General features: G+C 37.8%; 1 protein-coding gene across 4 annotated transcripts in view; it reads left to right on the top strand.

Moving 5' to 3' along the window:
• Nucleotides 1–492: 492 nt before the first annotated feature.
• The window catches only part of LOC132106368 (MAM domain-containing glycosylphosphatidylinositol anchor protein 2-like), a 121,058-nt gene continuing 96,531 nt past the window's right edge, over nucleotides 493–25,019 (top strand). For all 4 annotated transcript variants that reach the window (XM_059511983.1, XM_059511985.1, XM_059511984.1 and 1 more), the window contains exon 1: nucleotides 493–625. In XM_059511983.1, the coding sequence (XP_059367966.1) occupies nucleotides 553–625 (73 nt within the window). In that variant the 5' untranslated portion in view covers nucleotides 493–552. The remainder of the gene's footprint in view (nucleotides 626–25,019) is intronic.

A 25,019-nucleotide genomic window follows, 5' to 3' on the forward strand; every position in this document is an offset into this window, starting at 1 on the left:
CTCTCTCTCTCTCTCTCTCTCCCTCTCTTTCTCTCTGTCTCCCTCTCTCTCTCTCTCTCTCTCTCTCTCTCTCTCTCTCTCTCTTTCTCTCTCTCTCTCTGTCTCCCTCCCTCTCTCTCTCTCCCTCCCTCCCTCTCTCTCTCTCTCTCTCTCTCCGTCTCTCTCTCTCTCTCTTCACGGAGCGCGTAATTGCGCAACTCGACGGCAGTGTTCGGTTCCGAAGAGTTCAATTGTTGCTCGGGGCGATGACGGACAGCCAGGTGCACGCGCATTGCTCGTCCCCGACGCCGCTGGTCCTGATGCTGCACGCGCACGAGCATCCACAGCGTCACTGAGACGCTCAGAGCCTCGGATCGGATGAAGCGATGCCAGCCGCAGACACACCGTCACCGAGCCTGATCCGAGCCGGAGAATAAACACTGCTCCGAGTCCACATCACGAGCTCCCTGCGAGGACGCGGGTCTGAAGCGGTTCGTGACATCTGCGGCTTTTCTTCCACGTTCTGGAGAGACTCCGGCGCTTTAATCTGGATATGTTGAAAGGCACGTGAGGATGGATGGGATTTTGAGCGTTTTGGGGATCCTGACGCTCGTTTTGGAGGGCATCTCATGCCAGGGAGTGTATGGTAAGTGCCAGCAGCTAATGCAGATGCATTTATATGCCAGTCAACATTCCGTGTGTGCGTCTGAACAGGTGCCATTTCTCAAACCATCCAGCACGAGATCTTCCCAACAACCGATCCACAGGTTTTTAGAAGGAAAAACGATTCATTATAAACACCAGATCCCTCACTGATTCACCGGAAATAACAGTTGAACCTTTTAGAATTAGAAACCACAATCATTTTAATTGCAAAAGTTTTTTTTAGGTGTAAAATTTAGTCATCATGTGCATTTTCATTGCATGACATAGTTCAATATTATCAATCCACAAGAAAAAAAATGCAAATAGCCATGATATATCTATTGTGCATGTTGCATGCTAAACACATTTAAGAAACACTATGCTTCAATATTCCCAATGTACAAGGAAAAATATTGCAAATGTGCCCATTGCATGCTAAACAGTTCATCCATTGGGTTCCTCACATTCAACTGAAGTCAGTGCATTGCATTTAACAAACACTGTGGAAATGCAACAGAAAGTATTTAATTGCATTGTAGAAATAACTTAATATTCTCAATCCACAAGGAAAAATAATGCAAATCGCAAGTATATCTATATCGCAATTGTGTATATTGCATGCTAAACAGTTAATCTGCTGGGTTCCTCACATTCAACTGAAGTCATTCCATTACATTTAAGAAACCCTGTAGAAACACAACAGAAGTCATTGCAGTGCATTTAAAGAAACATTATGGGAATGCAACAGAAGTTATTTAATTGCACTGAAGAAACATAGTAGAAATCCCTTAATATTCCCAATCCACAAAGTAAAATAATGCAAATAGTAAGTATATCTATTGCAGATGTCCCAGTTGCATACTAAACAGTTCATCCAACGGGTTTCCCGCACATTTAATGGAAGTCATTGCATTGCATTAAAGAAACGCTGTAGAAATGCTTAATTATTCCCAATCTAGAAGCAAAAAGTATGCTTTGCTTTGCATTCTAAACAGTTAATCCATTGGGCTTTTCTCTCATTTAATGAAGGCAGCATGGAGAGACATTCATGCATTTTAATTTGCATTAGAGAAACGTTGTCGAAAAGCTGTATGGATGCTGTTTAATGTGTTGTAAATGTCACAGCTAGTGTCTGAAATCTGCATATGTCGAGCTCTCGCCTCTCTCTTCGTGCACTAAGCAACTAGTGGCGTTCTAGTAGTGTAGTGTGGGTTAACCAGAGCTTTGAGTGGCCATGAGTCGTAATGTGCAAATGTCACGAGAGAAAACATCTAAGCATTGTTTACTGTGGGCCGCTGTTGCTCAGAGCTGATCTGATTGGCGAGACACGCGTTGAGATGGTGGGCGTAATATCAACTACATGGCTTTTGTTTCTGGAGTCGGTTTACATCCAGAGGGGCACGCATGTGTCTCTGAGGGGCTAATAGGATAATAGAGTTTGGGCAGAGCCGGGTTTCGCTGATCCATGAGAATGCACTTTAAAATCAATGACTTCAGAGCCCATGGAGGAATGGAAATGATGGTGTGAGACGCTGGTGAATGCCAACACGCTCTGAGATGCGCAGCAGTATATGCTCCCTAATAAGTGTTAATTATAGATTCGCTTCAAGTGTTCTCTGCTCCCTATGCACTCAACAGGGACACTTAAAGGAGTAGTTCACCAGAAATACATCTGTGCTGAAAATGTGTTCACACTCAGTTCATCCAAGATCAGGATGAGTGTGTGTCTTCATCAGGTTTGTAGAAATGTAGCATTGCATCAGTGTTTCATCAATGGATGCTCTGCAGTGAATGGGTGCCGTCAGAATGAGAGTCCAAACAGCTGATAAAAACATCACAATGATGCTTATTTCAGTAAAGAAACAACAATTTACTCCAAAAAAAACCTACATTTAAGATACATGTATTTGAAGTGTATATAAAATGTCCATGCTTTTTAAATTAAAGTAATAAACTAAACGTGTTGCATATTTGTTAGTCATAAATGACTAACTATCATTGGTTTCCAATACAGCATTTTCTCTCAAAATATATTAAATAAATGCTAAATATATGTTGAAAACATATATAAAGTATATATAGTTTTAACCTTCATATGCCAAAATGTAAAACATGCTATGGAAGAAAATATATTAATGTAAATATTTAATCAAATATATATTATATTATATTATATTATATTATATTGGTTTAATTTAGTAACACTTTACAATAATATTACATTTGTTAGTAACATAAGTTAGTTAACAATAATGAAAAATACTTCTAAGAATATGTTTATCAATCATATTTAATGAAAATTTTACCAATTCATATAATACATGATTAAACTCAAGCGTTACATCTGTTAATATTATTTAATATTTACATATGATTTAATATTTACAAATGTATTTTATGTATTTTACATGCGTACATATCACAATATACAAAAAATTATATTTGATAGAATATATTTACATTAATATATTTTCTACAAATGTTTAGGCCATTTCTGTATATTAATGGGAAAAAAAGAGTTTTTAACCTATTTTCAGTTTTTAAAATACTTTTTATTATGCTTCACAGTTTACAACATTTTCATCATTCATTCATTTTTGCGTGGTTTTTTTCCTTCTATAGAAGAAGCTTATTACTAAAACTGTTTTCTTGTAAAAAAAAAAGAAGTGTGCTTAATTGTGTACTTCTTATCTTTTAAAATATAATAAAAACTGCATGTGCAACTAATATAATATCTATTAAATAAAAAGCCTTTTAAGTGCACTTAAAGAGAGACACTTTGATGAGGGTTTCCTAATAAAGCAGACTTTTAAAAATTGACCTGTGTAATGATGTCAAAGATACAACTGAACTTTAAAGTACACTTTAAATCACTGTTTTAATAAACCTAATAAACACACTGTTAGCCGGGATTTTATATCTAATTAACAATTTAAAGGGTCATTCCACCCGTGGAGACATGAATGTGTATTGAAAGTGGGTCATATATGTAGTAGAATAGTATCATTTTTTTTTATTTTGGTCCTTCTGGGCCTATAAAAGGCAGAAAATAACTTTTTACAGCTTGTGGACTGTAGACAACAATCCCCATAGTGCATTGCAATACTCAGCTCCGCAGGCCACTCCCACTACTCCGCCCATCAATGTGGATTAGTTGAGCTCTCCTCTACGCTACCGATTGTAAATTATTTGGCACAATTTGTTGTGAAGAGTTATTTTGCGACCCAATTAATGTTTTTGTGACAAAATGGTGTGCACTTGCATAGTACCGGGATGTTGTTCAAGAACAAGGAAAAGTATGCACAGATTCCCGAAAGATACGAACTTGTGCAAAAAGTGGCTACGGGCTAACGTTATCAATAACCCTAAGTTCGGTGAGGACACAACACTTGAAGCACTAAAAAATCAGACGGTGTGCAGTTTACATTTCAAGCCCGAAGATTATGCGCCTAACCTCCTAGGATTGAAGAGACCCGCGCTTTTGAAAAACGCAATTCCTTCAGTATTTTCCTTGCCAGACGACGACGACGACGACGAAAAGCCAGGAACGTCGGGAACCACCAGCACTAGCAGCACTAAACGCATTTGCCTGGAGATAATGTTATTTCTGACTAGACTCTATTAGCAGCTAGTGGCTACTGAGAACACACACTGACATAGTCGTCTGCTGTAAAGAAACACATCTCCTATGATTTTTCTGTTTACGAACTAAATATCTTGTATGTTTTGCTCGCTTGTTGTTTTAATGTGTCTGCCTCAGTAACTAACGTTACACTTGTCAAGAAATGAGTAAGTAAAGTTAGTATGTAACGTAATAATGTAACGTTAGACACTTAGCTAAAAGTTATATATAAGTTTGCTATTATCGATGTAAATCAACCATGTTTTACTGTGTTAGTTTGACGCTTTTCATGTTTTGTAGCTGCTCGTCGCTGTACTGTGGCTCATAAAGGTAGCCACGAACATCCGTTTCTAACATAACTTCGTCTAAATCAAAATCCTCCCCAATGCTTCCATCTGAAAAATCAGTATTTTCCTCCAAGTTTCTCCCGGTGAAATCAAACGCACGGGCACTGATCTGTGATAGGTCTGTTAGCGCATTAGGTACAACCCCCTATGGGCAGACTACTTGTGCTTGTAGTCTTTACAGAAATCCACCCTTTTTACACTTCCTCCTACAATGACGTCAAATGACGATTTTTGCGTCATTGTAGGAGGAAGTGAAAAAGGTAAATAGTGGATTTCTCTCGTCTCAGGGGAAAATGAGAGAATGTTGCACAACCATTCAATAGTATGACTGGTTTTCTAACAATGGACCTCTTAATGCAAATGGGTGGAGTGACCCTTTAATTACAACATACTTAAATTATTTAATTTTGAATGCATTACTATAAAAATGTTAGTGAATTCTACTACTTTTGTAGACATATTTGAATGAGTGGAAAACTTTAAGTTTAATGGATTCAAATTGTAAAGTTCGTGTACTAACCACGCCCCCCCCCCCCCCCCCACACACACACGCATCACGTCACGCACGCACACACGCACAGTTAGCTATTGCAAGTCAAGCAAGCAACGCCATTTTCTCATGGTTGAAAGTGTATACGAATTCATAGAGCTGCTGGTGAGTAGTTAGAAAGCAAATGTTTAAGCCAGTTTATTGTTTCTATTTTTCACCGATTTTTGTTTGTGAGTAGTGAAGACGTTGTTTTAAGTAATTTTGGACTTTTTTCCCAATGTACCGCTTGAACACGTGCCAGGCGAATCTAGCAGACATAGTTTGTCTGTTCATTTTTTTTTTTTTCTCTCTCTCCATCAAAATGATGTTTGTGAGTAGTGTGAAAACATTGTTTTAAACAGTTTGGGACAAAAAAAATGCCCCAAAACCCCCTTTCACTAACGCGTGTAACGTTAGTGAACACAATCTCGCTCGATCTCCTGAGGAATTCATCTGACTTTTTTCGTGTTGCGTTTATTTTTTATTGTTGAGGGTTTGTTTGTGAGTAATAACATGCTTTAAACCGGTCGTGACATTTTCACCTGTTAACTATGTGGTTTTCTCACTCGCGCACGGCGTTCCCATTTTAACCCCTGCATGTTCGACACCGATACAACGAGGTTTCCTTCGAAGTGAGACATGACGACCACAGTTTACTAAATCTGGTGAGTGAATTTAAGCTAGGAAATAATTTAATCTAATTTAAGTTAGAAATCAAATTTAAGTTAGAAATTTTTTTAATTTTGATGTTAAGACATTTTTTTAAATGGAATAAGTTGTCATTGATTAAAATGTAATACATTAAAAAACGGATGGATGCCCTCTAATGATAAACTATCTTGTTTGTGTTGCAGATGACAGGAAGAAATGCTTTGGAAGTGTAAGTATTGTCCTGTTAACTGTGAAAAAAGATCACAGTTATTTAGACATTATAGACTCAAACATGGAACTTATGCTAGAACTGAGCCATTTCCTTGTTTGCATCAGGAATGTCTATGCACATTTAAATCATTCAATGCCTTAAAAGTTCACTTATGCCAGTTGTCCCTGTGTCTTAAAGACCTGATAGGCAAGACTTATTTCACTCTAGATGTGTTAAATCATGCCATCAGGTACTTTAATTACACGTTTACTGACAAAATTGACAGACCGCAGGTGATTGGAAAGGGATTTTCCATCAAAGAGACCATTGGTGGAAATGCCCATGAGAATTGGTGTCTCATACGGCTTCTTCCGTTTCTCATTGGTAAATATGTCCCTGAGGGTGATGATACTTGGGAAATTCTCATGCTTCTCAAAGACATTATTGAGCTAGCTGTGGCACCAAGGCATACTGAAGAGACACTGCATTTCCTGGAAAGTAAGATAGCAGAGCACAGACAGCTGCTGCAGTCAACATTTCCAGATTTTCATTTAAAGCCAAAACACCACTACGTGGAACATTACCCTCAGCTAATAAGAACATTTGGCCCCCTGTGTGAAGTTTGGACAATGCGATTTGAGGGAAAGCATAAGTTCTTTAAAAAGGCAATTCGCACTACACAGAATTTCAAAAATGTTGCAATGACACTTGCTACCAAACACCAGAAAGCAATCAGTTGATTGTAACCATCTTGATTGTAGCTCATTTTTCAAACCATCAGTTGAGATGGCAAAGGTCACCCCAGTTTTGCTTGCCTCTTTCCCTTTGAATGTTCAGAGTGTAATTGCTCAAAACATTACACAGTCTGGATCAGTTCTTGATGTGTCAGCAGTCTCTTTAGATGGTATCAAGTATCATCCAGGCATGATTCTCTCTACCGGCTCATGCTCTGGTCTCTCTGAATTTGCCCAGATTGAGAAGATTGTTGCTGCTAACACAGAAATTTTGTTTGTCTGCCACAAAATGACAGCATGGTACCATGAGCATTTGAGATCTTACCAGCTTCTCTGCAGTGATTCCACCACAATGGGGAAGTCGTGGCCTAATGGTTAGAGAGTCGGACTCCCAATCGAAAGGTTGTGAGTTCGAGTCCCGGGCCGGCAGGAATTGTGGGTGGGGGGAGTGCATGTACAGTTCTCTCTCCACCTTCAATACCATGACTTAGGTGCCCTTGAGCAAGGCACCGAACCCCCAACTGCTCCCCGGGCGCCGCAGCATAAATGGCTGCCCACTGCTCCGGGTGTGTGCTCACAGTGTGTGTGTGTGTGTTCACTGCTCTGTGTGTGTGCATTTCGGATGGGTTAAATGCAGAGCACAAATTCTGAGTATGGGTCACCATACTTGGCTGAATGTCACTTCACTTTTTCACAATGTGTGTGGTTAGGATTTCAGCGTTGAATGATGTCTTCCCATTGTCAGCATACAAGGTGCAAGGATAACTTATGGTAACACTGAGACGATTAGTTATTTGCTAAAAATATCTGATTTTTTCCCAGATGGCTGTCCAACAGAAATTAACCATGAGAGTTATTGTCTCTGAGGGAGACATACGAAAAATGACTATGACAACACAACCTGACAGACTTGAAGATTTGACTGAGTGGCTCAAAGACAATCTTCAAACAAACTACAGCTTCACTTTACAGTACCAAGATCCGGAATTTAACAACGAACTGTGCAATCTTACAGATATCTCTGAGCTTCCAGCAAAACCAACCATCAAAATCATCCCTGTAATTAATCTCACACCAATTCCTGCAGAAACTGAATGTTTTCGTGAAACAAGCAGCCAGGCAGACACTGAGATCCTGTCCAACTCCTCTCTGGTTAGAAGTTCTCAGTGGCCAGATACATTTCACATTCCAAAATTTTCGGTTGATGTCGAGTATCGACTTCGTCAAGCTAACCTGCTGTATCTGAAGGATGGAACAAATCTGAAAGTAATGAAAGAGATGAAGCACGACATTCTTGAGAAGCTGGCTGAGTCCATGTATGAATTTAAAGCATATGCAACGAAGGAAGAATTTGAAGCTGTTGCAAAATCCTTAGTACAGTCACACCCATGTCTGAAAGAGCAAGGCTCATCCTCTGGTTGGGAAGGATGGAAAAATAGTTTAAAATTCAAGATGGGAAACTATAGGAACAAAATGCGACAGCTGGGTCGACTTGAAGTCACTGTGAATGGAGGTAAACGTGGGAGGCACACTACAGATGGCAACCCTCCCAACAAAGACATCAAGAAGCCAAAGAAAGGGGAAATAAATTTCCTACCTGAAAATCCAGAGGGCATAGATGACCAAAACCTGGAAAGAGTTCGTCAGGTCCTTGTTAATGAAATGAAAAAGACGAAGCCAAATGGATCCCTTGTTAAGAAACACATGGACATGACGTTTGCGATTCGCAGAAAAGAAGTTGTCAATGAAAAGCCTGACATCAGCAAGATGGTTCTTCGATGGCCTTCTCTGTTTACAAGTCAGGTAAGTTTTTGTTTTTTAACTTGAGTATTTGAGTAAACGCATGTATAAATAAAAATGGGTATTTATGACCACTTAGGTCATAAACTGTGACTGAAATCATGTAGCATTGTGGTCATAGATGTGGTAATGGTAAGCCAATATGGTTTGCTATGTTTTTTTTTTGTTTTTTTACCTTTATTTAGGTTTATTATGAGTTCAAGAGAGTGGTGGGGAAAAGTCTTAGAGAGAACTTCTTTGATGCACTTGATCGTTACTCTCCAAATCTGATGGAAATCTTCAGGAAGAAGAAAGGCCTCGCCAGCCAGCTTTCGGCTGAACTTTTACGTCAGACAAAGGTGGGTTTACTTGTCTACATCAATCTACCCCCTTTTTTTTCCTGTTGTAATTTCCCTCCTTTCTTCTCATCTATTCTATTTATTCTTTTCTTGTCTTTCCTCTGGGCTTCTTTTCTTTTTCTTTTCATTCTTAAATCTCAGACTCCAATTTTTTTCTCTCCTGTCCTCTCCACTATACTCTTCCACTTTTCTTGTTTCATCTGTTTTCCTTTACTCCTCTGTTCTCTCCCTTTTCTCTCCTCCCTCCCTTCCTTTTTGTCATCTTGTCTTGCCCTGTTCTTTATTTCCCAAAATCTGACAAATTTGGTGGAAGCTCAGTAATTTGGTTCATACATGTGAGCATCCCTTACAAATTTCAATATCTTCCAGACCACCGAGCCAACAGATGTTAGGTCCCTTTGCCTTCGTGGACTGCCGGTCATTTTGGGTGATGACCCTTCTGCATTCTTTAAGACCTGCTCTGTAAGTTATGTGAAAAATGAACCTAGGGGTATTTAACACATGGTTACCGAGTCGATCGCTCCCTGCGATGCGTTTTCATGATAATCGAATGTGAAGAGTTTATCTTAAAAAACAGATTAGCTCATAACACTAGTATATGGGGCATAGAGTAAGTAAAATTAAATCGCTAGTTAATACCACTAACAAGGCTCAAAATAGCCTAACACGGTAACATAATGAGGGTCCTTACATTCAAGCCGAAGCATTGAGAACTTTGTAAGTATACAGACAGTTTAATAAGAAGATACTTTATAAAGACAGTACATTACGTGTTGGCATGCAGGATCCATCTTGGAAAACAGTCTCGACTAATCGAGTCACGAACGCCGTCGATAGGATAGCTGGTCGATAGGAGTTACGTTTGTGAAATCTAACGTAGCACGGCGTTCGTGACTCGATTAGTCGAGACTGTTTTCCAAGATGGATCATGCAGGGAACGCATCGCAGGGAACGATCGACTCGGTAACCATGTGTTAAATACCCCTAGGTTCATTTTTCACTGGATTTGTCCTTTAAAGGCTTCTAAAAGGTAAATACTAAAAGGTCCTTGGTAAAGACCTTTTACCAATGTCTTTTGAGTTTGAAGGACAATGCTACCATAAAGGGATTTATACATTACACGTATTGGTAGCAAAACTGCAGTGAATGTGGCTTGGTAGCTAATCAAAAAAGTTTGTGCACAACTGGCACTGAAAGTGTGTAAAATATCCAGTTAACGAAGAACTCCGTTTAAGACTGGTATTGTTTTTTTATTTTTTATTTTTATTTTTTATGCATTTCGGTTAGTTTACATTGTATGGTGATTTTCATTTTTAGTTGGATATATATGTTAGTTGACAACACAGTATTATCTAACTGGCATGATAATGTCTTGTCAATCTTTTTCTTTGTTAGGATGTCAATGACAAGGACTTGTACCACCAAATTCCAGTGGGAATCCTCTGCCTGGATTCAGAAAGTCCACAGCTAAACCCTTTCAGAGTGCACATCATCTTCGGACTCATTTATGCCCTGCACTTGGACTATCCTAAGTACATGAAAAGCACTTTTCACTTCATCCAGCAGGTATTTCTTAACTTGGGAAAGGGTGAGTTGACACCTAAAATTCAATCTTTAAAAAATCAGCTGGCAGTTACAGTGTAACAGGGCTTCCTCTACACAAGACATCTGAATGTCTAATTTGTTTTCTTCTTTTTTTTTTATTGTTCTTTAATATCCACTGTAATGTGAAAAAAAGCCCCAGGTTACATTTTGTCCAAGAGATGAAATGCTACTTTAGAGTTTGGTTGTTCAAACCAAAGTTTTATTTAGTTTTGATGTAGCTCTGTAGTTCTGCCTTCTGATCTGAGAAACTTTGCAGTGTTGCACTTTGAAAATAACATGTTTCCTCACACTGATAGTTTAGCAGACTATATCTGCTGGAAGTAAAATTTGACCAATAATTGTGCGGCCTCTTTAAAAGGAAAGCAGATAAATCTTGGGATTCTCAGAAAATGTGTTTTTCAAGTGAAGATCATAACTTTTGTTTTTGAAAGAATGTAAGTGAATGCAAACTGTAGTTTTAATGTTATATCTGTATTCATTTATACAGTTGTTTTATGGGAAAAAATGTTCTCAGGAGAATTGTTCTCACATTTTGCCTCTTTCAAGCATTTTAAATGTTTTAAATGCTTTCAAAAGTTTGAAACCTCTTAAACTTGAAGGCAAGGAATGTTTCTTGTTGTATTTTGAAATAAAAAGAGGGGGAAAATGTTCTTCTGTTGTTTGCTTGCTTTTTTTAATTTAAGTTAAGTTTACTCAAGTTATCAATTACTTAATTTTTTTAGGGCAACCAGTTTGCTCACATTTTTTAAGTAGCCAGGCTAGTACATTGAACTTAAATATGCTATTTGTAATAATTGCAAAGTAATTGATATTACTAAACTTTTTAAGTTAAACTAACTCGATTTTTTTAAGTTACCATTACTTAATTATTTTAGGGCAACCAGTTTGCTCACATTTTTTAAGTAGATTCAACTTGTCCGGGCTAACAGTGCATATACGTACATGAAAAGTCTTTTAAAGTTACATTTTCAAATGCACTACATTGCAACTTCATTATTAGAAATGTGTAATTACAAATATACTTAAATGCATGACGTACAAGTTTCAGCGGAATTACCTTATAGTTAACAATAGAAGTAATTATATTGCACTGCATATTAAAATGCACTTAAGTGGACAATAACACACTCTTAATTTTAAATAACTGCTTTTATTATACATTTAAACTATAATACATTTTCATTTAATTGCAGATGACATGCAATAGTGTCTGAGAACATTGCATTCAGTCTCACTCATTGAAAGTACTGTACATTATTAAGCACTCATTATAAAAGTATGCTTAAATCTTTTTAATTATGGGAATTTCTGAAATTGAGGAGGAGATGGGTTGAAGGTTTTTCATGCATGATGATGAAGTGTGGGAACCGTTGTTTCATGTGACGCCTCTGTTCTTTTAAGCGTCAGGATGAATGGAAACAAGGCTGCTGTGCGTTATTCCCTGAGTCGGCTGCTAGTGAAGTCTGTGGTCACGGCGAGCTTCAGATGCTACTCGTCTAAACTATGCAAATGCATTCCACCAGTGCAACTAAAGCGCTCTTTGTTGCTTCTCTGCGCCTCCTCCAGAGCTCTTTATCAATTCCCTTGGATCAGGAGCCTGCGTTTCCTACTGTAATGAGAGCAACCTCGCACACTTCTGCTAGCGTGTCCATACGATTAGATTTAGGAAATTGATATTTTGAATGAGTAAAATGCATGCATAATGCATACGATGCATATATATTTTTTGCAATGCATTTGCTTTACACAGTTTTTAGTAATAAACATAATGTGATGCATATGTGTGACCCTGGACCACAAAACCATTTATCGAAATTCAGATTTCTACATGATTTGAAGCTGAATAAATGATCTCTCCAGTGATGTGTGGTTTGTTCGGAGGACAATATTTGTCTGAGATACAACTATTAGAAAATCTGGAATCTGAGGGAGCAAAAACATCTAAATATTGAGGAAATCATCTTTAAAGTTGTTCAGATGAAGCTCTTAGCAATGCATATTACTAATCAAACATGAAGTTTTGATATGTAGGAGATTTAGTAAATATCTTGATGGAACATGATCTTTACTTAATATCCTCATGATTTTTGTCATAAAAGAGAAATGTATAATTTTGAGTGGATGTGGTCGTTTAAATAACCAGATTTATAGATGATTCATTAATCTTACACATTTGAACTAATGAAATATTGCCTGTTACTCAGCTAGCCATAATCAGATACTAGGGTTATCATAATAAACTAAATCTAAAACCATTCAAATAGTTACTTGGAATAAAATGGAATAAAATAAAATATAAAAAGAAAACTCAAACGCTTTTTATGTTAGTTATTAAAACTTTTGTATGTAATAAATATAAAATACCTGTAATATACAATAAAATAACTAATAAAATATAGAAAAACACACACATATATATATATATATATATATAAAAACGCTAACAAAAATGACAAAAATAAAAACAACAAAATTACGAAAACTTTGACTCAAATTAAAGCAGAAAGCAGTAAATGCTTTCATAATAAATACATTTTTTAAAATACATTTTATATTTTAGAAAATATATTTTATAATTTATTTTAGGTGATCTTTGTTTTAAAGTAAAGTAAAAAAGCTAATCTTACAGCAATTGTTTGCAGATAAAGTTTTATATATTATATATCCGTTTATAGATTAGATATAGCTGTGTGATAATACAGTTTCCATATATATATATCACATAACTTCTCCATGTCTCATTTGTGTAGTACAACTAACAGATGAATTTGTGTTGAAATCCTGATTAGCTCCTTTGATTAGACACATGACCTTTGACCTCAGTGTTTTAAAGCCGATCAGTGTGTTCATATTTGCTGATACATTAATGGTCAAAAGTTAGAAATTATTACGATTTTTAATTTTTTTTAAATTATGGGTGCATTTATTTGATCAAATATGCAGTAAAAATAGTGAAATATTATTCTGATCTAAAGCAGCTGTTTTCTGTGTGAATCTGTGTTAAAGTGTAATGTATTTCTGTGATGCTCCGCTGTATTTTCAGCATCATTCCTCCAGTCTTCAGTGTCACATGATCTTCAGAAATCAGAATAATATGATGATTTACTGCTCGAGAAACATTTCTGATTATTATCAGTGTTGAACACAGTTGTGCTGCACAATATTTCTGTGGAAACTGTGATATATTTTATTTTTCAGGATTCACAGATGAATAAAACCAGAAATATTTTGTAACATTGTCTTAACTGTGACTTTTGATCTGTTGGAGTGCCCTATATATGTATATATATATATATAATATTGCGAGGATAGGATAGGATCATGTGACTCTGAAGACTGGAAATATGATGCAGAAAATTCTGCTTTGATCACAGAAATAAATTACATTTGAACAAATATCCTCACAGAAAACAGCTATTGTTATTTGCAATAATATTTCACATTTTTATTGTATTTTTTGATCAAATAAATGAATTGGACTGATGTATTCGTCAGGTTGATTAATTGATTATTTATTTTTTTTGTTCACTAAACTGGCTGATTCTTAGATACATCTTTTACAGGATAAAGTAAAATTAAGATAAAGTAAATATTTGGCAAAACAAGTGATTGTTCATAAAATAGCAATTTTGTGAACATTTTATTTGTCATTATCAAATTGCAGCATTCACATCAACCTTACATTGGCAACCGTTAGAATGTCCACGTATCAGTCGACGATTAATTCTGGACGTTTGCCATCAGCAGAGAGTCCCGCTGGTTTAGCGTCAGTCTCATGCTAATCTTTAGCCCAAGTGATGTCTGTTGTCATGGCGACAGCATCCTCGCTGCAGAGAGTCAGTCGCTGAACCTGATGTGAGCGTTTCCTCTCACAGGCGTCTTGTGTATCTGAGACGTGTCCAAACCCATCCAACACTCGTCGCTCTTCCGCTCGTGAGTCACACAGTTTTAACGCCGTTTGTGTTGCGTTCATCTGTCGTTTTATTTCTCAAAGATTTCTGCTTGTTCTAAATCCTATATAGATAAATATCACGTGTGCTTTTTAAAATGGCATGCAAAAACTGCGGGAAACTGTATATTCATGCAGTGTGTGCATGTCAAAAGAGTAAATGTGGTCAGAAGTCTGGCCCAGAATGCTTTCAGCTCGAGTGCATTGCTGTGATTGGACGAGGCGAGTTGCATTGGTTTGACACAGAAGCTCATGTGAAACCAGACTGTTTTATACATCATCCCACTTAAGTTATTTAGTTTTATGCCTTGTCATTGAGCTAAATTAAAAATTTGTTAGTTAATTGAAGTAAAACTAAACCTTAAATAATATTTTATAAATAATAATGCATAATATTGCAAAATAGTGTTATTTTTATATATATTTTAATACAATTGTCTGATCACTTTATCTGTTTATTTGTTTATTTAAATGATTATTATTTATCTATTATTTAGGAAATCCATTATTATTGTTTAATCCTAGTTTTTTAGTTTCATTTTTATTTTACACTTTCATTTATTCATTCATTCATTATTTCATTTATTTAGTTAATGTGAATAAGTAAATGTAAATGTTTCACTATTTTTCTACTCTTATGTTAGATGGTTTATTTAATAATAAATGCATTCATTTATTTATTTGAATAGTTGTATTGTTTATTTTTAAATAAAGGTTTTTATTAAATGTGATTAAGTTGAATCTTTTAACAGTATTTTCTTTTCTACACTAGTTAAAGTGGTTTCTGTCGTTCTGGTTTTGATGGTCAGCAATTAAATCTGCAGTGCTGTGCATGTAGTGAATCTGTTTCTGCTGTACTTTTACTCCAATTTTCTATTAAATCATATTTTTCTGCATGTGTTTTTCCCCTCTTTCCATCATCTTTTCTCATGCAAATGTTCTTGTGTTTTGTCATGTGGTGTTGGTGAGTTAATTGGCTGTGTGCTGCTGAGCTAATAAAAAGCCTCCAGTCCCCCATCGGCCACTTTCTGTTTCTCTTACGGTCACATGCATCTAATACCAGCGCATTTACGCCCATTGCATCTGAGATCGCTTGGAAGCGCTCAGTGGGTTAATTGAGCAGAAAACCTCAGGATATGAAAAGGCATTGCATTATTGTCCAGAATGCAGGTCTGCAGTTTGTGCTGTTTTAGTAGAAAAGCTCTTTACAGAATTCATTCGTATGGCACCTTATCCCAAATCTTTTGTAGGAGAGAAGCTTACATATGCACAGATTAGATATAAAAGAGCTGGCAAATATTACATTTTATACATGCACATGCAAACAAACAATATTTAACTATTTAATTTAGTTTGATTAGCATAAATGTAATGTCCACAATGCAGGGTTCGTGCTGTATGTGAATAGTAAAATGTATTTATTATTTAATTTAATTTTATAACTAATTTAATTTTACAGTTGTTTAACATGTCACGGAAATTTTTTAAAGTGGCTATATATTTTAATGTACAACAAACCAGCTTATACTGTAAAAAAATAAAATAATGGAAAATATTAATTTAATATTTAGTCTTTATTAACCTGTTTTCAACTCACTATAGTACTGTACAGTTGATTTATTTTACAAATATATTCAATTAAATCAATTAAAGTTTATGCTTTTTCTCATGAAAAAAGTTCATGAAAACATGAAACATTTAATTTCAATTAATTTAATTATCAATTGATTTAAAAAAAAAAAAACTACTTGTTAACCAGAATTCAGGATTGTAGTTCGTTCTGTTTATTAAGGAAGCTTTAATATTTAATATCTATAACAATAATAATATGTTTTATTAGTGTCTTTCAGGGACCCTATGACACTTTACAAAATAACTATATTATTAAATTATAAGTTTTAATGTATCTCGGTTGCGTCATTTATTTTGCAATGATAATCAAATTAAATAAAATATTAAAATATTTGCATGTTTATATGCACACATGATATTTGAAAGAGAATTCATTGTACTGTATAAGAAGTTATTTCTTTTATTATACAGATACTATACAATATCCAAAAGCACGCACTGAAACAGAAATGCATTTCCACTTAAGACCTCATTATTGCACTTAATCTGTTAATGATCCATGCACACACTGTGAGCATGATGCATTATGAAACCTACATTTACTCAAACACTCCTGCTCAGATAGGACTGTTATTAATAAAGAATGGCTGGCGTGGATCAGGAAGGCTGCTGCATGCGTGAGTGGGTGCAGGAGTGTGTTTTTCGGCTTTGATCTGAACGTGGAGTGATTGCTGTGAGCCTGAAATAGCTGCGAGCGCCTCAGGAGAGAATCTCCACCTTTACTGTGAAGAAGCACACATCATGAGTTAGAGAGGGTTTCTGTAACCTACATTATCTGCTGATTTCACACAGCAGGACTACATTTCCCAGCATGCACCACAGCATTATAAAAAGACTGCTGCTGTTTGTTGCTCTTCTACCATATCTAAACATCTAAATAAGAAGCATTTACTTGTTTTTTAGATATTTAATTGTTCATTTTCTCAGTTTGTCAGTTTTTATATTTAACCACTTTAGCTGTTATTTAGATTTTTTGAGAATTAGACACATATAATATTGGACCCACCGGTGGGTCCCCAGAGTTGATGTGGTTAAAGAAATTATTTAAATCAATTAAATTCATATTTTTATTCACCAAGGACACTTTAAATTAATCAAAAGAGAGGAAAACATTTTTTTGTGAGACTTATAAAAAAGAAGTTGCAAAATATAAACATTACAAGATTATAACTTGCAATTGCTAGACATAAATTTGCAGTTCTAAGGATACATTTTTTATTCCGTGGTGTATATTTCATGGTGGAAGTTTCAACAAAACATGGTTATTTTAAAGTGTAATACTCATCAAATTACTGCAGCCTTGTTGAGCAAAAGAGTTGAACTTTTGAACCTCAACAACACTATTTGAACATTTATTATTAATATTTAAAGAAAGAAATCTTGTCGTAATTTGAATGTTATTCATAGTTTGCAAAATGTTCCAAAGCCTGTTGTGGAGGCTGTGCACTGTTTGCTTGTTTCTTTGTGTATCATTTGCATGCCTCTTGGATGTTGTTTGTGTATCGTTGAGTGTTGTATGTGGATTGTGTGTTTTGTTGTTTGTTTATGTATCCTTTGCGAGTCATTTTGCATGTTGTTTGCATGTTTTGCATTTTTTTTGTGTCATTTGTGTGTAGTTTTGCACATTGTTTGCGTCTTATTTGATTGTTTGATTTGTTGTGCATTCTTTGTGAGTCAATTGCATGTAGTTTGCATGTTGTGTATTTGTGCATTGTTTGTGTGTCATTATGCGTCTCGGTTGTTTGTGTTGTTTATGTGTTGTTTGTGCAATGTTTGCATGTTGATTGTTTGTGCATTATTTGAGAGTTATTTTTCGTGCCTTATTTGCATGATGTTTTGCGTGTTGTTTGCACATTCTTTGTATGTCATTTGTGTGTTTTTTGTCTTGTTTGCATGTTATGAGTGTCAGTTGTGTGTATGTTGTTCGTGCATATCATTTTGTGTGTTATTTGAGTGTTCTATGTGTCATTTGTGTGGTGTTTGTTTACAGTGTCATTTGCGTGTAGTTTATGTTGTTGGATCTCCGTATGTGATGGAGGTCAGACTCCTTCAGTCGTTCCTCCCACACAAACATTCTCATGTTGTGCTGCAGGCGTGATGGAAGCGTGTGCTTGCTCTCGTCTCATTGAGAAACACCGAAGCGTGAAGCGTGTTGTGATTGTGATCCACTCGTCTCATCATCTCTATAGAGCTACAGATCTACGACCGGACTTCACACCATAAAACTCTTTTATAGTTGTATCTTTTATCGTTTTTTTTTGTTTTATCACTGACACTGGTCAAACACAGTATCTATTAGGTGCAGGTGCTGCTAGTAAAGCTTTGGATTATATTAAGTTGGATTTAACAAGCTGTTTTCCAATTTGCATATTTCTAATGCATAATGCATACTGTAAGTATGTACTTGGCTGCTGATGGGAAAGTACTTAGATTTGAGTATGTAGAGTAGAAAGACAATGTGGCATTGAGTTGTTCAACAACATAAAATGTATTGATGCCACGGACGTCTTTGTCACATGTTTTAACTGAAACATTTAGGTTCATTGTGTGCATTTGCATCTTACTCCAAACTCATGCACACAATGTTAATGCACCAAAAATCGTATGTGATTTGGGTTTGTTTGGCACAATGACAACTTTGATATATTTTTATTCACCTACTTTTATTTAATGCAGTTTTTTCTGTTATTTTGTCATTATGACAAATTGGCTTGTGTGTTTAAGCATACTTGGCAATGCATCAGATTTGGATCCCTATCTGGCATACTATATATACACATTATATAGACTATGTAGTATGGATAGTATGTGAGTTGATCTTTGATCATGGACTCTGGTTGCTGATCTTGCAAAAGTGTGTGTGTCTAAGTGTGCGTGTGTGTTTATTATGAATGTATGAGTTTTTATTTGCTTCAAAACCATTGATGAAGATGGATTATGGTTACAGATAAAACTTTGAACAGAACTTCACTCATTTATCTTAGTGTTGTGTTTAAGTGTTATGCATTAAATTAAAAATTAAAAGGCAAAAAAGCCTTAATTACACTGAGCTTGAGCAACACAGACTTCTGGGAGCTTCTTTGGCAGCAGCTGCATCTGTGTGTGTGTGTGTGTGTGTGTGTGTGTATATACAGTCAAACACACTTTGCCAAAGTAGAAAGTGCCAAGAGCAAAACACCCACATACGCACACATTTTTATATTCAACATTTATACTGTATATAAAACATATGAAAGGGCTTTTATCCATCCATATATTATTTCTGAATGCAAAGTGTAATTTCAGTGATAGAAAACATAGACGAATATAGTTGAGCAGTTTCTGCAGGTTCATTAAAGGGTTTCAATAAGACAAGCCACTCGTGCATGCAGTGCTTATGATACAGAATAATAAAAGTATACTATAACACAACAGACCCAACATCTCTAAAACACAAACTTGGCAAGCAGCACTGTATTGACTGCACTCTTGAGTGTGTTTTTTTCATCCTGTGCACAAAAACCTGCCAAAAATACCAAGTCTATGTGTGAAAACAGGCCTAATGACTTAACGCTGCTTCTCAGGTGGAATTATAGATATTATAACTGGAAAATAAGAAAAACTGAGCCATTCTTCTCTGCCAACCTTGACTGTAAAATAACATAAATCAATCCGGCCCGCTTTCAGATTACAAAATTCTAGTTAGTAAAATAATCTGGATTACAAATATCAGGTAATGTAGTCTGAGTACTTTTGGATTACTTTTAGATTTCTTTCTTTTTGTATTTATCATATAAACTTGGGTTTAATTGATTGATTGTATCCTGAATGCGAGTGTGCTTTGTCTTCCTGCATTCAGAGATTTCTTCCACTTGTTTATCCTTTATAAAATCTGCCAGAATGTATTGTAGCAGACACACAATGTGTGAAAACAAGCCTGAGTGACTTACACAGCGCTGTTTCTCAAGTACAGATAGTTTAAAATCAGACAAATTTGCCATGTTTCTCTCAAATCAGTCCTGCCTGCTTTTGTCACTCAGGTATCTCTACAAACGTCTTTCGATGTTCGTGTGAAGCGTTCTGCCGTCTGCATTGGACCGAGGCCATTATTAATATGCACTGACACTTGCATATGACTGGAATGATCCAGGATGTCTCGTCGTGGAGCATAAAATTCCCCAAGGTGCCTTTCGCTCGTCTGATATCGAGTGCACTTCCTGTGTCTGTGTTATAAATCACAGCGATTCCAGAATGAAAATAAAATGTTTTCAATGCATCGCTAAAGACAGAACTGCATTCAAATCAACCAGCGTCCCATTTGTCCCAGTATTGTAATGTAGCTCTGACAACAATTCAGATTGATTATTTATTTATTTAAACAAACATTAATTACTTATTATAAATTACTTTTAGGTCTCATTTCATTGGTTGTTTTTTTTTAGCATGAAAACTGCTTCGACTGCATTGATTCGTTTAGAAGTGCTTTATAAATACAATGTGATTTTATTAATTGAAGACCTGATTTAGTTTTATTTAAAATAATAATAATAAAGCCTTTAAATACTATGCAATATTTAAAGTATTTAATGCATTATTTATGTCTTGTAAGGCACCTTATAATGCATGAGCTAATGAATAATTGTAGCCTCAGTTATAATACATTATCATACTTACAGCTTTGTGAAGCATTAAAACACATGACAAACGTTTTACATTTATTTAAGATACAATGCATTAGAATGCAAATTATTAATATTTTTATAATGCATCATACAAGTGTTACCAAAGATGAACTTTTTTGTATTTGTTGTTTTATATAATTTATTTGCACCTTCTTTGTTTTTTTACAAAAATAGTTGTGGTAGCTGGTGTGCTGCTTAATTATAATATAATATTATAAATATAAAGATAATTATCCATTATCTGATACTCAGAATTCAGCATCAGAGCTGTAATTTTATTAATATTATTCCCATTCCATGGTTTAAAAGATAATTAATATCGAGTAATATTATAGATTTGAATTCACTCACATTATCGGATGCTTTACAGCTGAAATTGAAATGTTTTCGTAATTGGTGACGCTGTTATTGAACTCACCTGAATCAACATTGAACTGAATTGTTCTGAATAATGACTGTTGTCTTTTTAATTAATTTAATTAATTTCATAATTGAAAAAACATTGCAATATCGTTCTGTTCGCTATAAGCCTGCTGCAGTTTTGTCATCTGTCACTTTAATTCCAGGGCTTGTTAAACATAGTCCAATAATCTGTTTCGTCTACAACTTCAAAAAATAATTTCTTTATGCTGCATAAACTACTGCATAAAACATTTGGTGTTAAAACATCTTTTTATTCAGAAACTATATATATACGATACTATATACAAACAATACGATACGATTTTAAACGATACACTACGATGCAATGTGTAGCAATTAAATTAAATTAAATTAAATTAAATTAAATTAAATTAAATTAAATTAAATTAAATTAAATTAAATTTGTAGTAAACGTTTTATGTAACATTGCATTACTTTTTATATTTGTATTTAATATAGTTAATATTTATGTATTTATTAATTATTGATTGATCGCTTGATTTAAGATAGTTGCACTGAAGTTGGTCATCCGATCTGGTAGATGATTATTGAACGATCGAGTTAATTAGAGTTTCGCTGAAGCTCTAATTAGAGCGGTGTGAAGTGTTCGGCCTGCGTTTAACCTTCAACATTCCCAGTGTTCGGCATCACAAGGAGTGAATAATTGTTGCCGAATCCTCAGATAACGGAGGATCACTGGGAATCATTAGCGGCTGTTTGGTTTGTGTCAGCGCTGATGAAACTCATAATTAAAGCTGTTATTGTCACGATCATTAGATGGAGTGCCCATGAGCTTCAGTAGAGGGCACTCCAGTCAGGACCATTCCACCCATTCACCACCAGTTGTCACTTGGACACTAGCACCTCTCAAACTGTTGCACCACACCCGAACTACATTACCCATGAGTCACTGCATCACAATCACCCTGCCACACCTGCACCTCATTCATCAGCCAATTTCCTTGCCACACCTGCACCTCATTTACACACACTTAAAAGCAGCACAATCACTCTCACTCACGGCGAAGTCTTGTTTAGCCAGTCTGACATTTCCGAGCGTTTTTCCCTGTGTTAGTTATTCCTGTGTTTTGACCTTTTGACTGTGTATTCCGACTCTGATTCTCCGCTGCCTGTCCCGATCTCTGCTTGTTTCTGGTAACGATTCTGGTTATCCCTGACACACCTGACGCCATTCCTGATCTCTGCCTGTATGACCATTCTGTTTAATAAATGCTGCATATGGATCCGAACGCCTCCGACTCCTTGTTACAGATATTAAGAGCAATGAAGTGTCCTCTCTCACAGGGACAGAATATGTGTTAGTCGCCATCACTGATTAAAGGATTTGATCTGTCAGTTTTCATTTTAAATTGTTAATGTTTTAGTCAATTTGTAAGTTTTGTCTATATAGATCTTATTCATATTTATTTCAGTTTAAATGTATTTTATTACTTAAAATTAATTAAAATTAAAATGTGGATGTTGTCACACCTGGACTCATTTTGTGTGTTTTTGCCCCTGTGACCCAGTTTCTGTCTTCCGTGTCTGGTTTGATTAGTTTCCAGGTGTGTCTCTTCATTTCCCCATGTGTTCCATGTCCCTGTTAATTTAGTCATGCCATCCACCTGTGTTTCCCCAATTATCCCTTCTACTTAAGCCTTGTCCTTGCAGTTCTGTTTTGTCGGGTCTACTCGTCTAAATGTCAACTTGTCTACTTGTCACCTGTTACTTGCCACTTGCCTCTTGCCACCTGTTATTTACGACTTACCTTGTTTATGTTTTATTTAATAAATCCTTGTTTCGTTTATCCCTCGGCTCCGTGTTCCTTCCAGCAGCATAAGCCGTGACAGAAGACCCGACCTGAAAAAGTTAAAAACTGCGTGTTTTCCCTCCGTTTTGTTTTCCGTTTTTTTTCACAGTCTTTTTTCTTTCCGTAGTGTTTCATGGATCTCCTCTATCGCCCCGAATACCTCCTCCTTCTGCTGGAGCAGGAGGGACTGTCTCTCGAGGACCATACCAGACGGTTTCTCTGGCTAGCTAATGCCACCAGCTACCCGGACCACGCGCTCTGCACCTTTTATCACGCCAGCCTGAACCCTAGGTGCAGAGCGTTGTCGCCCGAAGATGGTCCTCGGGAGGATTTCGCCGCATTTATAGAGTGGAATCTGGTGAGAAATGGGTCCCCTCTCACGGTCGGCCCAATGGAGGATCTCGCCAGGTCCACTCTGGACCCAGAGCCCAGCCTACAATCTCCCCACGGTACGAGGCATAAGCCCGAGCCCACCGATGACGGAGAGCCAGAGAGCATCCCGTCAGACCAGGTGCGAGAGCCGGCGACACTGCCCACCACGAGGGAGCAAAATATGGAGCGCCAAATGGGTCAAAATGAGGGGGGTTCCAATTCACCTATGCCAGATCCTCTGTTAAGCCCAGGAAGGGCTCCTGATCTTCCGTTAAGCCCAGGACGGGCTCCTGATCCTCCTGTAAGCCCAGGATGGGCTCCTGATCCTCTGTTAAGCCCAGGAAGGGCTCCTGATTCCCCGTTAAGCCCAGGACGGGCTCCTGTTCCCCCGTTAAGCCCAGGACGGGCTCCTGATCCTCCTGTAAGCCCAGGACGGGCTCCTGATCCTCTGTTAAGCCCAGGAAGGGCTCCTGATTCCCCGTTAAGCCCAGGACGGGCTCCTGTTCCCCCGTTAAGCCCAGGACGGGCTCCTGATCCTCCTTTAAGCCCAGGACGGGCTCCTGATCCTCCGTTAAGCCCAGGACGGGCTCCTGATCCTCCGTTAAGCCCAGGACGGGCTCCTGATCTTTCGTTAAGCCCAGGAAGGGCTCCTGATCTTCCGTTAAGCCCAGGAAGGGCTCCTGATCTTCCGTTAAGCCCAGGACGGGCTCCTGATCCTCCTTTAAGCCCAGGACGGGCTCCTGAACCCCCGTTAAGCCCAGGAAGGGCTCCTGATCTTCCGTTAAGCCCAGGACGGGCTCCTGATCCCCCGTTAAGCCAAGGACGAGCTCCTGAACCCCCGTTAAGCCCAGGACGGGCTCCTGAACCCCCGTTAAGCCCAGGACGACTCCTGATCCTCCGTTAAACCCAGGACGGGCTCCTGATCCTCCGTTAAGCCCAGGAAGGGCTCCAGCCCCAGAGCTTACTCCAATGCCTGCTCCTCCAAAATTCCCACCCTCCCACCCACTCCTGCCTCCTCCTCCGCTGTCGTCTGGCTGCCCCTCTGCTCGCCCTCAGCCTACCATCATTGTGGTGCGAGCTCAGCGGGACCTCCATCCTCCAGCGACGCCTTGGTCGGCGTCTCCCTCACCGCCGCCTCCAGCCTCTGAGGCCTGGACTCCGCCTCGGCCCGTTGACCCGTCGGCTCCACCATGGCTCCTAGCTCCTTCCTCTCCGCCGTGGCCCGGCAGTCCGCAGGCTCTGCCTGGCTCCCTCGTCCCTCCGGTTCCGCCTTGGTCTGGCGTCGTCCATCCTATGCCTCGGGACTCCACTCCTCCGGCTTCGCCTCATCCCTCCGTCCCTCCGGCTCCGTCAGGCTCCTTCATCCCCTTGGCTACACCTCAGTCCTCGGTCACTCTGGCCTCACCGCGGCCTTCCGGATCCACATCGCCGCGTCAGTCACCAGAGCCATCTGTTCCGCCTAGGACCTCCGGCTCCTCCCCGTCACCCTGGCTCTTCGGCTCTCCGTCTCCGCCTCGGGCTCCTCCTCCACTTGCTCCGTTGCCGTGGGTCGAGTCCCTGGAGTCAGTGACCATTCCTCCTCCATGGCTCCTTCCACCGTCGGCCCCACCTTGGGCCGTTATGGCTGTGGCCTGGGTCCTGCTGGGTACCTCCTGCTTCACATCCTTCCTGTCTCCTCCCTGGCTCCTCCCTCCGTCATCTCCTCCCTGGC

The sequence above is a fragment of the Carassius carassius genome, chromosome 27 (assembly GCF_963082965.1).
Source record: "Carassius carassius chromosome 27, fCarCar2.1, whole genome shotgun sequence".
Taxonomy (NCBI): Eukaryota; Metazoa; Chordata; class Actinopteri; order Cypriniformes; family Cyprinidae; genus Carassius; species Carassius carassius.